This window comes from Grampus griseus (genome assembly GCF_964374135.1).
Source record: "Grampus griseus genome assembly, chromosome: 5".
Lineage (NCBI taxonomy): Eukaryota > Metazoa > Chordata > Mammalia > Artiodactyla > Delphinidae > Grampus > Grampus griseus.
The window spans coordinates 98125405-98138078 of NC_138998.1; the positions used below are offsets into that span (position 1 = coordinate 98125405).

The 12674-nt window shown below is 39.0% G+C and overlaps 2 protein-coding genes across 7 annotated transcripts in view; one reads left to right on the plus strand and one right to left on the minus strand.

Moving 5' to 3' along the window:
- Nucleotides 1-956, plus strand: part of RIOX2 (ribosomal oxygenase 2) — a 27206-nt gene extending 26250 nt beyond the window's left edge. For all 5 annotated transcript variants that reach the window (XM_082655167.1, XM_082655170.1, XM_082655171.1 and 2 more), the window contains one exon: nt 149-956. In XM_082655167.1, the coding sequence (XP_082511293.1) occupies nt 149-307 (159 nt within the window). In that variant the 3' untranslated portion in view covers nt 308-956. The remainder of the gene's footprint in view (nt 1-148) is intronic.
- Nucleotides 558-12674, minus strand: part of CRYBG3 (crystallin beta-gamma domain containing 3) — a 116501-nt gene continuing 104384 nt past the window's right edge. The window contains exons 20-23 of one of the 2 annotated variants that reach the window (XR_014296798.1): nt 4479-4637; nt 3132-3291; nt 2006-2340; nt 558-697 (exon numbers count right to left, since the gene is read on the minus strand). Coding sequence is in view for 1 of the 2 variants with exons in the window: in XM_082655166.1 (XP_082511292.1) it covers nt 2252-2340; nt 3132-3291; nt 4479-4637 (408 nt within the window). In the remaining variant the exon portion in view is untranslated. Of the gene's footprint in view, nt 2341-3131; nt 3292-4478; nt 4638-12674 lie in introns of both variants that reach the window. The other variant, XM_082655166.1, reaches the window with a different exon arrangement.

Genomic DNA, 12674 nt, shown 5'->3' on the forward strand with positions numbered 1-12674 from the left:
GGGAATTAGCAACTTTCGTAAGTTATCATAGGTTTTGTAAGTAGCTTATCTGAAACAAGTTTCATACTTGTGAAGGATATCAATAATGATGTATTGAGAAATTATGGAAAATGCCACCTAAGTGACTGAATAGTTTATCTTTTTTCAGTCTCATGGACTTCGCTTTCCTTTATCACATATCGATGCACTGAAGCAAATTTGGAACAGTTCAGCTGTTTCTGTCAAGGACCTGAAACTTACTACAGATGAGGAAAAGCAAAGCCTGGTATTAGCCCTCTGGACAGAATGTTTAATCCAAGTAGTCTAGTGCCTTTGCTTCTTTTTAAATATGTATATATAAAATAGTAGACACTTGATTCTGCAAAGATTTACATGCTAGGGAGCCCCTGTTGCTTTGAACCAAGGACATAATGAATGTAACGTTCCTTACCTGTGTATCTAATAACATAACATGAGACCTACCTGTTAAAGGTGACCAGTTGGCCATGTGTACTAACAGAGGTACACAGAAGAAAGAACAGCAAATTACTAAATGTCCCAGAAGGTGACAAAAACCGTACTTCTTGACAAGTTTATTTAATCCAGTGTGGTAGAAAAGGCACAGCTTAATAAATGTATCATTTAAATTTACATGTCGTTACCTGGCTTTGTCTTTGTTCTTTGGAAGAAACAACTTCTTTAAAGAGCCTCACTGGCTCTAGAAAAATTTTAAACAATTAACATGAAGAATTTTTTAACTTGGTTTTTTACAGTGAAAATATACATACCTACCTTTGTGTACACACAAGGCCTCCCATTAAAATAAAGTTACCCTATAACATCAATTTCATTAAATAATACTGCCACACTAACAGGCACTCACATCTGTGGGCATAAAATAGTTTTACAGATGTTGCTTGAAAGATGACAAAAGAGCCTGAGATTTGAAGGGAAGGGAAAAAAAAAAAACACAATAATATTTACATGGAAAGACCAAGTCTATAAAAAATACTCAAAATAGTGGGTCTTTGAGTTTAAACAGTTCACTGTTAACATTCTAAAGTGCATACAGGTTGATATTTTTAAAAATATCATTGGAGAATTTAATCTTTCTGTATATAAAAATAGAGCAGACCTTTTTCTGCTTTCTGGCAAAAGTTGGGGATGAAGGGAACAGTTGTCTCAATGTAAGTTTAAAACCAACTCAGGAGGGAAAAATGCTTGAGAATTGTATAGTGATGGTGGTAATGATTACTTGAAACTAAGTCAAAGACATTATCCTACCTGATTTTGCTTGAATGAAAGCTATTTAAAATGGGAGTGAAAAACTGAGTTTTCTGTCACATTTTGTAAAGTAAAGTGGTATAGTCAAGGATCAGATACTACTTGGTCTTAATTTGAACATCTGAAATTTCCCCTTACTTCAGGCAAAGAAAAATTTGACTATTCTTACACGTAGGTGACAGAGTCTTTATAAACACTTCTTGAGGGTAGATCAGGTGAGGTCTCAGAACCAGGATAGGTAAGCCCCGGTTACTTACAGTCTTGTCACCCAGAAGGGTGTCTCTGTTAATACTTAGAGTGCAAGGACAGCCGCAGGCTACTTGTGCTTTTTTAGTTTGAAGGACCGAGCAAACAACAGCCACAGAAAACACTCCTGTACTTGAGCCTTTTCCTTACAAAGCTGAGGTCCCCTCCCTGGGGTCAGTTACAAGTGTGAATACTTACGGTGCTTCAGTTATAAAAGCTTCAATAGGGAACCTTTAATGTTTATCTAATACAGCAGCTTAATAGTAAGGTTTATTAAATATGTTTTCAGATATTGCTAAAAATATTATTCATCTTTTTAAAAGTATGACTTGACCTATAGGACTCTGCTTCTCTGTGCCTTGCATTCACACACACATCTACTAGGAGGTTAATTAACACAGGATGACAGCATCACCAGTGTCCTATAATGGCTATCAGGGATAGGATTCGTGTTTGGTGGAAAGGAGAGAGAAGAGACTTCAAGAAGCTTGCTCACCGAAGCTGGAGATCAAGCAGGAGTAGAACCTTTCCCAGAAATCGTTAACGCATTCTTCATAGGAACACTGGATGACTGGCAAGAATATTTTGAGCTTTTCCATGGTTAACAACAATAGTCTTCAAGGTTGGGGAAGAAGTTCATTCTGCTCAGTGATCCCAGAAGCATGAGGACAGGTAGCTTCCTTTTCACGGGGCATGAGGGTCCTTCTCCCCTTGCTCTCTCTCAGGGATGCTGCAGATTCTCTCACAATATTTCAATGTCCCATTTCTGTGTTTCTTCTCCCTCCAGGGGCTCATTTACAATTACATGAGTTTTGTCATAATAATTTCCTCCTAAAACAGAAATCCCAAAAGGAAAGATTATTTGTTCACACAGGTGCTTAGCAATTTCAGTTGTCACAGGCTTTTGCTCAGCCCACTCACTGTTGGGGTAGATTAATATGTCATTTGTAAAGCGGTCTGAAATGGGAAACTGAGGTTAAACGGGCGTAGCTATTCTTCACCTCAAATCAGACATTATGACTGATTGAAAAGCTAAGTGGTATAATAGATGTTTGCATAAGCGGTGTGCCCTGACAATGGGTTTCTTAACACAGTGCTCTGAGAGTGCTCTAGCTCAGCGGCAGGTACTGGGTTTTAGTTTCTACACCAAGAGTGGCTATGACTAACTCAATTAAAGCGACAGCACTGAATAATATTGGCCCTGACCTTGGCTGGACTCAAAAACAAGTTTAAATGATAAATTTAAAGGACCATACATTTTAAGGACCACAGCAATGCACAACAGAAAGTGAGAAATATTTCTTTAGGAAATGGATGACATCTTATGGTTGATGATGCTTCAAATTTAGAAATGTTCTCAAAGATCATGTAGAAAATGAAAATTTTACAGCTGTACTGATAAACAAAAACCTTTGTAGGCTTGGTCCTTAGGCTTTTTCTTGATCCGTATATAGCTAATTGTTTTGTTAAAATGGCATATCTCGACTTTCTCAAGCATAATTTAAAATGATTTAATATTTCCCTTATGCATAAGGACTTCTTTTACCCATAAGGAGGAGGAGGCTTGGAATTTAAAAGGAATATCCAAGGACACAGAACACTGGGTTTCATCACAGGCCTACCTTTAACATCAAGGACAAGTTGGTCACTGAGGTAGGAGCTGATGGTCCCATTTTTGTTCAGTCTCCACTTCTGCCTGAACTGCCCATGTTCAGTCCATAGGGCAACTTTAGCTCCAGGTATGTCTCGACCACCAATCACATCGAGACATGTGTCACTGGCCTAAAAGGGTCAAGAAATAAATTGGCAGTACTGTGTTTACTAAAATCAATTGGATTGGGCCCCTTTTCTTTCATGTGAACAGATCAGAGACATGACTGTCTAATCTCAAAAGAAAACTAGCATAATTATAAATTCAGTCAACTTTTTAAGTCTTCTTTATGGCTGAAGGAAGGAGATGGTATGGAAATAAACATACTGAACTAGAGGTACTTGTTTTTAAAAGGATGGTCTGGATCTGACAACAGATGGTCAAAGGTTTGTTGAATTACAATTAAATGTTGAATCCCTGTTAGCTTAAATGTGTAAGGTCGAGCCTGTTTTTCTTACAAAAACATTGGGTGGGCTTCCCTGGTGGCGCAGTGGTTGAGAGTCCACCTGCCGATGCAGGGGACACGGGTTCGTGTCCCGGTCCGGGAGGATCCCACATGCCGTGGAGCGGCTGGGCCCGTGAGCCATGGCTGCTGAGCCTGCGCGTCCGGAGCCTGTGCTCCGCAACGGGAGAGGCCACAGCAGTGAGAGGCCCACACACCGCAAAAAAAAAAACAAACAAAAAACAAAAAAACCTTGGGTGATGTGCAAGATACCCAGACAATAATTACTTTTAAGTGCTTCTCATTTTTGTTGAAGCATGAGAAAATGGTCGATAATCCACTGGTGATATAATAAAACTGGTGTCTTATTCCCCACAGCATCAAACATAATGGAAGGGTTGCAGAAAAACAAAGAAACCTAAGTTTTATTTTCTAAGCTTCCTCCAAAAAACAGCAGCTCTACCTTCATTGTATATTTTGAAGATGAGGAGGCTTCAACATGTTTGGAATCACAAAGACAGCTAAATTAATCTGGGCCGCAGAGTGTAAGGAACGTCTCACAAAAGCACATTGTCCATTTGGGTACAGTGACTTATCACTGGTTTAAAAAAACCATTTAGGAATATCCATAGTATGTGTTAATCTTACTTTTTACTTAAAATAGAGAATTTTTTGATGTAGAAAATCTAGTTTCTAAGCCCATTTCACCTAGATGCTTCAGTAATATATATGTCAATGTTCTTATAATTATGCAAAAAACTGTTGATAGGGAATTGCATTATTTTATCATGCCATTTGATTTGGCAAGATTTTGGTTTCCAAACGAAAAATACCAAAGACCGAAAAGCGGGGTATACTATCAGTGGGGTTGGTTACCTTGGATTTAAAGAGTCCTCGACAGTAGTGCCAGATCTGGGTATTCTTCCCACTGTAGGGAGAAAGGCACACAGATGTTGCCCTTGTGTCAGCTACATTTCCGGTGACTGTCAGATACTCGTCCTGGGCTCGGTTCTTTATTCTTATGTACACTGCAGGCTGTGACGGGAGGAACAGAGACATTTTGAAAAAACCTTTTGAATCTGGAAATCAATCTTTCCAAAGGACAGCTAGAGGGGGATGTGAGAGGTAACAGAATTTAGCTTATTTATATGTTTCACTTTAGCAGATGTGTGTAAATTAATATTTTCTATTAACAGATTCTTACACCACAGGGCACACGGCTTAAATTGTACAGTCTCTATTATATTTTTTCTGAAATACACTCTTTTGGAAGGGTGAAAGGTAATAGTTTCATTCACTCGCACTCCATTATGGCAAGGGGCGGTGCAGAATTCGGCACTTAATGAGGTTCATTCACTAACTACTATGTCCCAGCTGGCCTGAGGAAGGCAGAGGAGTAGGAATAAGGGCAGGGTACTACCTACATGGATGTAACAACAACTTAGCAGCGACAGTACAATCATCAGACATACTGGCTTGAGCTATGATTCAGTGCCCAATGAATGCTATGGGAGGTCTTGAAAAACCCAGATAGCTGAGGGCCCTAGTAGCACTGGTAATTTCTTTGTTTATACTTTGTTGACCTTAATATGTCGAGGAAAGAGACCATGCATGTAGGTGATCACTATGTAGGTATTCAAAAACTGGGTAACAGAGGACTTCATCTCCTGGGCCTGGCATATATACAAGAGGTTTGCAAATAAAATATTAAATCTGGGACTTGCCTCTATGGGTAACAGTTATTATTTATTGAGACTTAGTCCTAAATGGTTTCTGGGCCACAGTCAGAATTAATGACCAGAACAACCCCTCAAGAAAGTACAATTATGACCCGCATTTTTGTAAATAAGGGTGACGCAGACAAGGAAGAGCCAGGTTTGTCTGCACCAAAACACTCCCTCTTCACCCTGATGCTCTAAGGCCTGTGTGAGAAATGCACTAGTTACTCTCAGACACAGGGAATGAGACCGATTCCAAAAGTGGCAGTGAAATAAGATGACAGGAGGACACAGCACATGACTGAAGCTCCACAGAAACTATTCTTTCAGCCCCAGGACTTAGGTCTCCAGTCTTAATGTAATATAACACAGGACACCCAACATCCCCACCTTGGGTCAGGTGTTGGCATCCCAATTACAACCCTGTCAAATAATAGTAACACATGATCTGTGATTTAACAAAAGAGCACTTTCACTCTGAGAAATGTAAGTGCTAGGTAGATTCAACAAGGTATCATGGTAAACCCACCAATGAATATTCTATTTTGAAACTTAAGATGGGTCAACATGAGACCAGTTAAAGTTTGCCTTCCTAAGGAAATAAACATTTGGAACACTTAAATGAGCAAATAGAAAGACATTTTTTTTTAATCTGGTAATTTAAAGCAGGTGAAAAAGACCTCTACTAGGTAAAATGTTTTAAGTGTTTCAAACCACTACTTCCACATTCATAGAGCAACAGTAGGTAAACTCCTATAATTCAAATCAATCAACGTGATACACCATATTAACAAATTGAAGAATAAAAACCATATGATCATCTCAATAGATGCAGAGAAAGCTTTTGACAAAATTCAACACCCATTTATGATAAAAACCCTGCAGAAAGTAGGCATAGAGGGAACTTTCCTCAACATAATAAAGGCCATATATGACAAACCCACAGCCAACATCGTCCTCAATGGTGAAAAACTGAAAGCATTTCCACTAAGATCAGGAACAAGACAAGGTTGCCCACTCTCACCACTCTTATTCAACATAGTTTTGGAAGTTTTAGCCACAGCAATCAGAGAAGAAAAGGAAATAAAAGGAATCCAAATCGGAAAAGAAGAAGTAAAGCTGTCACTGTTTGCAGATGACATGATACTATACATACAGAACCCTAAAGATGCTACCAGAAAACTACTAGAGCTAATCAATGAATTTGGTAAAGTAGCAGGATACAAAATTAATGCACAGAAATCTCTGGCATTCCTATACACTAAGGATGAAAAATCTGAAAGTGAAATCAAGAAAACACTCCCATTTACCATTGCAACAAAAAGAATAAAATACCTAGGAATAAACCTACCTAAGGAGACAAAAGACCTGTATGCAGAAAATTATAAGACACTGATGAAAGAAATTAAAAATGATACAAATAGATGGAGAGATATACCATGTTCTTGGATTGGAAGAATCAACATTGTGAAAATGACTCTACTACCCAAAGCAATCTACAGATTCAATGCAATCCCTATGAAACTACCACTGGCATTTTTCACAGAACTAGAACAAAAAATCTCACAATTTGTATGGAAACACAAAAGACCCCGAATAGCCAAAGCAATTTTGAGAACGAAAAATGGAGCTGGAGGAATCAGGCTTCCTGACTTCAGACTATACTACAAAGCTACAGTAATCAAGACAGTATGGTACTGGCACAAAAACAGAAATATAGATCAATGGAACAGGATAGAAAGCCCAGAGATAAACCCACGCACATATGGTCACCTTATCTTTGACAAAAGAGGCAGAAATGTACAGTGGAGAAAGGACAGCCTATTCAATAAGTGGTGCTGGGAAAACTGGACAGCTACATGTAAAAGTATGAGATTAGATCACTCCCTAACACCATACACAAAAATAAGCTCAAAATGGATTAAAGACCTAAATGTAAGGCCAGAAACTATCAAACTGTTAGAGGAAAACATAGGCAGAACACTCTATGACATAAATCACAGCAAGATCCTTTTTGACCCACCTCCTAGAGAAATGGAAATAAAAACAAAAGTAAACAAATGGGACCTAATGAAACTTAAAAGCTTTTGCGCAGCAAAGGAAACCATAAAGAAGACCAAAAGACAACCCTCAGAATGGGAGAAAATATTTGCAAATGAAGCAACTGACAAAGGATTAATCTCCAAAATTTATAAGCAGCTCATGCAGCTTAATAACAAAAGAACAAACAACCCAATCAAAAAATGGGCAGAAGACCGAAATAGACATTTCTCCAAAGAAGATATACAGAGTGCCAACAAACACATGAAAGAATGCTCAACATCACTAATCATTAGAGAAATGCAAATCAAAACTACAATGAGATATCATCTCACACCAGTCAGAATGGCCATCATCAAAAAATCTAGAAACAATAAATGCTGGAGAGGGTGTGGAGAAAAGGGAACCCTCTTACACTGTTGGTGGGAATGTAAATTGATACAGCCACTGTGGAGAACAGTATGGAGGTTCCTTAAAAAGCTACAAATAGAACTACCATATGACCCAGCAATCCCACTACTGGGCATATACCCTGAGAAAACCATAATTCAAAAAGAGTTATGTACCAAAATGTTCATTGCAGCTCTATTTACAATAGCCCAGAGATGGAAACAACCTAAGTGTCCATCATCGGATGAATGGATAAAGAAGATGTGGCACATATATACAATGGAGTATTACTCAGCCATAAAAAGAGACGAAATTGAGCTATTTGTAATGAGGTGGATAGACCTAGAGTCTGTCATACAGAGTGAAGTAAGTCAGAAAGAGAGAGACAAATACCGTATGCTAACACATATATATGGAATTTAAGAAAAAAATAATGTCATGAAAAACCTAGGGGTGAAACAGGAATAAAGACACAGACTTACTAGAGAATGGACTTGAGGCTATGGGGAGGGGGAAGGGTAAACGGTGACAAAGCAATAAAGAGACATGGACATGTATACACTACCAAACGTAAGGTAGATAGCTAGTGGGAAGCAGCCGCATAGCACAGGGAGATCAGCTCGGTGCTGTGTGACCGCCTGGAGGGGTGGGATAGGGAGGGTGGGAGGGAGGGTGACGGAAGCGGGAAGAGATATGGGAACATATGTATATATATAACTGATTCATTTTGTTGTGAAGCTGAAACTAACATACCATTGTAAAGCAATTATGCTCCAATAAAAAAAAAAAAGTCTATAAATCATATAATTCTATAAATCTCCCACCGCAATTAATTCTGGACGCTTCAGTACATTCTTTGCTACAGTTTCCTTACCTTATATATATAAGAAAACAGGTGTGACCTTCACAGATGACAGAGTTCCAATTATGTTAGGACCAAACATCACAGTTTTAATCCATTAACTCAAGCAAGGTACTAATTACCCTTTTTACACACTTGTAGTCTGACTCCTCTGTAATTATACATTTAAACACCGATATGCAGATAATTACCTTAGTGACTTCCTAATTCCCAAGCTCAAAGAGGATCACATTTTAATGATTCCTGAATTTCTAAACAAGAATATAAACTAAAGCAGTGCCAAGAGCTTTACCAAAAAGGAAATAGGACCCATGATACTGTTTTAGAAACCTAGAATTCCTTTGCTGCGTTTCAAAGCTGTGGCCTAAATAAACAAAGGAAAATAATCTATTAAAATATTATTTTGAAATTAAACGTTTAACCAGGAATAATTTCCCAAAGCACAATGCAAGGAGAATGATATATAATGTTAATTGTCAAAAAACTACGTAAAATCAGAGGACACTGTTCTAGCTATTCTTTATCTCAGGGCCCTGAACAATAGGCAGGGACATCCTTCCCCAGCAAGGAACCCCCTTTCAAAAGTGAGGGAAATGTTCTCAGCATCCACCTTGGCTTCTAAAGTTTCTAACAACATGGGATTAAGCGTTATCACATAGTCGGTAAAAGCTAAACTGAAATCCCACTTCAGCCGTGCTTTTTCCCCACGGCTTTTCAGGGCGGTTACCCATCATCCCATGTGACAGGACTGAGGAATAAGCAAGATGTGAGGGTCAGGAAATCCTGTACCACACACTCTGCCAAGAAAGTGCACTGATGTTTAGTATCCCTCAGTTGGGCATCTCTGGTTCTCTCAAAGGACATCGTGAGTAAAGAACCTTTCAAAATAAATGTGTTACCACAGCAATATGAGCCACGTGTTGTGTCAGACTCTTATTTAACCCTCACAGTGATACTGAGAGGTAAGCAATGTGATCACTGTTTCACCAGTGAGGAATCTGAGGTGCCAAGAAATGAATGACTCACCCCAAGTCATACTGCTTCTGAGAGGCAGAGCTAGGATTTGAACCAACAGAACCAGAGTGGTAGGGATGAGCATGGGGTGTGTGTGTGTGTGTGACAGAGCGAGAGAGAGAAGGGGGCAGCAAGACCAATAATTAGGGTAACTTTATTGGCTACCATTTACTTACCACTTATATGTCAGATCTGAAAATCAGAGCCTCGGCATTTATACCCACTATGCTACCTACACTCGCTCAGTGCCTGAAGTATATGGTACCACACTGTAAATGCTTCTCTTATTTTGGAGGAAAGTAGGGTGTGGTTGTTTTAAGAACACAGATGTTAGAGCATAATAGGTATGGGTTCAAATCCTGGTTCTGACACTTGGATGACTTTTGCCAATTTGCTTTCTCTCTCTCAGCCTTAGTTTTCCTTCTAGAAAACAGGAATACAGTTGACCTTTAGACAATGCAGGGGTGAAGGGCACCAACCCTCTGCGCAGTTGAAAATCTGAGCATAACTTATAGTCGGCCCTCTGTATCCTCAGTTCCACATCTGTGGATTCAACCAACCTTGGATCACTGTAGTCCTGTAATGCTGTAGTATTTATTGGAAAAATTGGAGTATAAGTGGACCCACGTATTTCAAACCCATGTTCAAGAGTCAACTGTAATAACTCCTACCCTAAAGGACTATTGTTGGAATCAAGTGTGAAAGTGTTTCTAAAGGGTTCAGAGAAGTACCAATGGCATATCCGTTGGCCACAGTACCCCTAAAGCCTAGCATGGGTTCCTACCCTCCGTGAAACCTCCCACCACTCCTACACATGTTCATGCTTCCTTCCTCTGAATCAGGGATTGCCTGTGGCTTTTAGATGATTACACACTGTTTTGCACTTTTCTTAGCTTTTAATTTTTTTTTTTTTTGGCAGTACGCAGGCCTCTCACTGCCACGGCCTCTCCCGTTGCGGAGCACAGGCTCCAGACGCGCAGGCTCAGCGGCCACGGCTCACGGGCCCAGCTGCTCCGCGGCATGTGGGATCTTCCCGGACCAGGGCACGAACCCGTGTCCCCTGCATCGGCAGGCAGACTCCCAACCACCGCGCCACCAGGGAAGCCCCTAGCTTTTAATTTTTTAAAAAAGTTTTAGTACAACTTTTAAAGGTTACTTTCCATTTACAGTTATTACAAAATATTGGCTGTACTCCCCGTGTTGTACCATACATCCTTGGGCCTATCTTACAGCCAATAGTCTCTACTTCCTACTCCCCCTCCCCCATATGTTACCCCTCCCCAGTCTTCCCACTGGTAACCACTAGTTTGTTCTCTGTATCTGTGCATCTGCTTCTTTTTTGTTATATTCACTAGTTTGTTGTATTTTTTAGATTCCACACATGATATCATACAGTATTTGTCTTTCTCTGACATTTCACCAAGCATAATGCCCTCCAAGTCTAACCATGTTGCTGCAAATGGTAAAATTTCATTTTTTTGTATGGCTGAGTAGTATTTCATTGTGTGTGTGTGTGTGTGTATACACACACACACACACACACACACATATCATGTCTTCTTTATCCATTCATCTGTTGATGGACACTTAGGTTGCTTCCATATCTTGGCAATTGTAAATAATGCTGCTATGAACATTGGGGTGCACGTACCTTTTTGAATTAGTGTTTCAATTTACATTCCCACCAACAGTGCACAAGGGTTCCCTTTTCTCCACATCCTCGTCAACATTTCTTTTTTGTCTTCTTTTTGATAATAGCCATTCTGACAGGTGTGATGTGATATCCCATTGTGGTTTTAATTTACATTTCTCTGATGGTGAGTGATGCTGAACATCTTTTCAGGTGCCTGTTGGCCATCTGCACTTCTTCTTTGTAAAAATGTCTGTTCAGTTCTTCTGCCCATTTTTAAATCAGGTTGTATGTTTTTTGTGTTGAGCTACTCAAGCTGTTTTTATGTGTTGTATATTAATCTCTTATCAGTCATATCATTTGCAAACATTTTCTTCCATTCAGTAGATTGCCTTTTCGTTTTGCTGATGATTTCTTTTGTTTTGCAAAAGCTTTTACGTTTAATTAGGTCCATTTATTTTTGCTTTTATTTCCTTTATTTTAGGAGATGGATCCAAAAAAATATTGCTGTGATTTATGTCAGAGTGTTCTGCCTATGTTTTCCTCTAGGGGTTTTATACTATCCAGTATTATATTTAGGTATTTAATCCTTTTGCGTTTATTTTTGTATATGGTGTTAGAGAATGTTCTAATTTGATTTTTTTATGGGTAGCTCTCCAGTTTTCCCAACACCACTTATTGAAGAGACTGTCTTTTCTCCATTACATATTCTTGCCTCCTTTGTCATAGAATGACTGTAGGTGCATGGGTTTATTTCCAGTGTCTCTATCCTATTCCACTGATGTATGTGTCTGTTTGTGTGCCAGTACCATAATGCTTTGATTACTGTAGCTTTGTACAATAGTATAGTCCGACGTCAGGGAGTGTGATGCCTCCAGTTCAGTTCTTTCTCAAAATTGCTTTGGCTATTCGGGGGTCTTTTGTTTCCATTATACATTTTAAAATTATTTGTTCTAGTTCCTTGAAAAACGCCATTGGTATTTTGATAGGGATTGCATTGAATATGTTGATTGCCTTAGGAAGTATGGTCATTTTAACAATACTGATTCATCCAATCCAACAACACGGTAAATCTCTCCATCTGTTTGTGTTGTCTTCAATTTCTTTCATCAGTGTCTTAAGGTTTTCCAAATACAGGTCTTTTGCCTCCCTAGGTAAGTTTATTCCTAGGTGTTTTTTTCTTTTTGATGCAATGGTAAGTGGGATTGTTTCTTTACTTTCTTTTTCTGAAAGTTCATTGTTAGTGTATAGAAATGCAACAAATTCCAGCATATTAATTTTGGATCCTGCAACTTTACTGAATTCATTGATGAGCTCTAGTATTCTGGTGGCATCTTTAGGATCTTCTTTGTATAGTATCACGTCATCTGCAAACAGTGACAATTTTACTTCTTTCCAATTTGGATTCATTTTCTTTC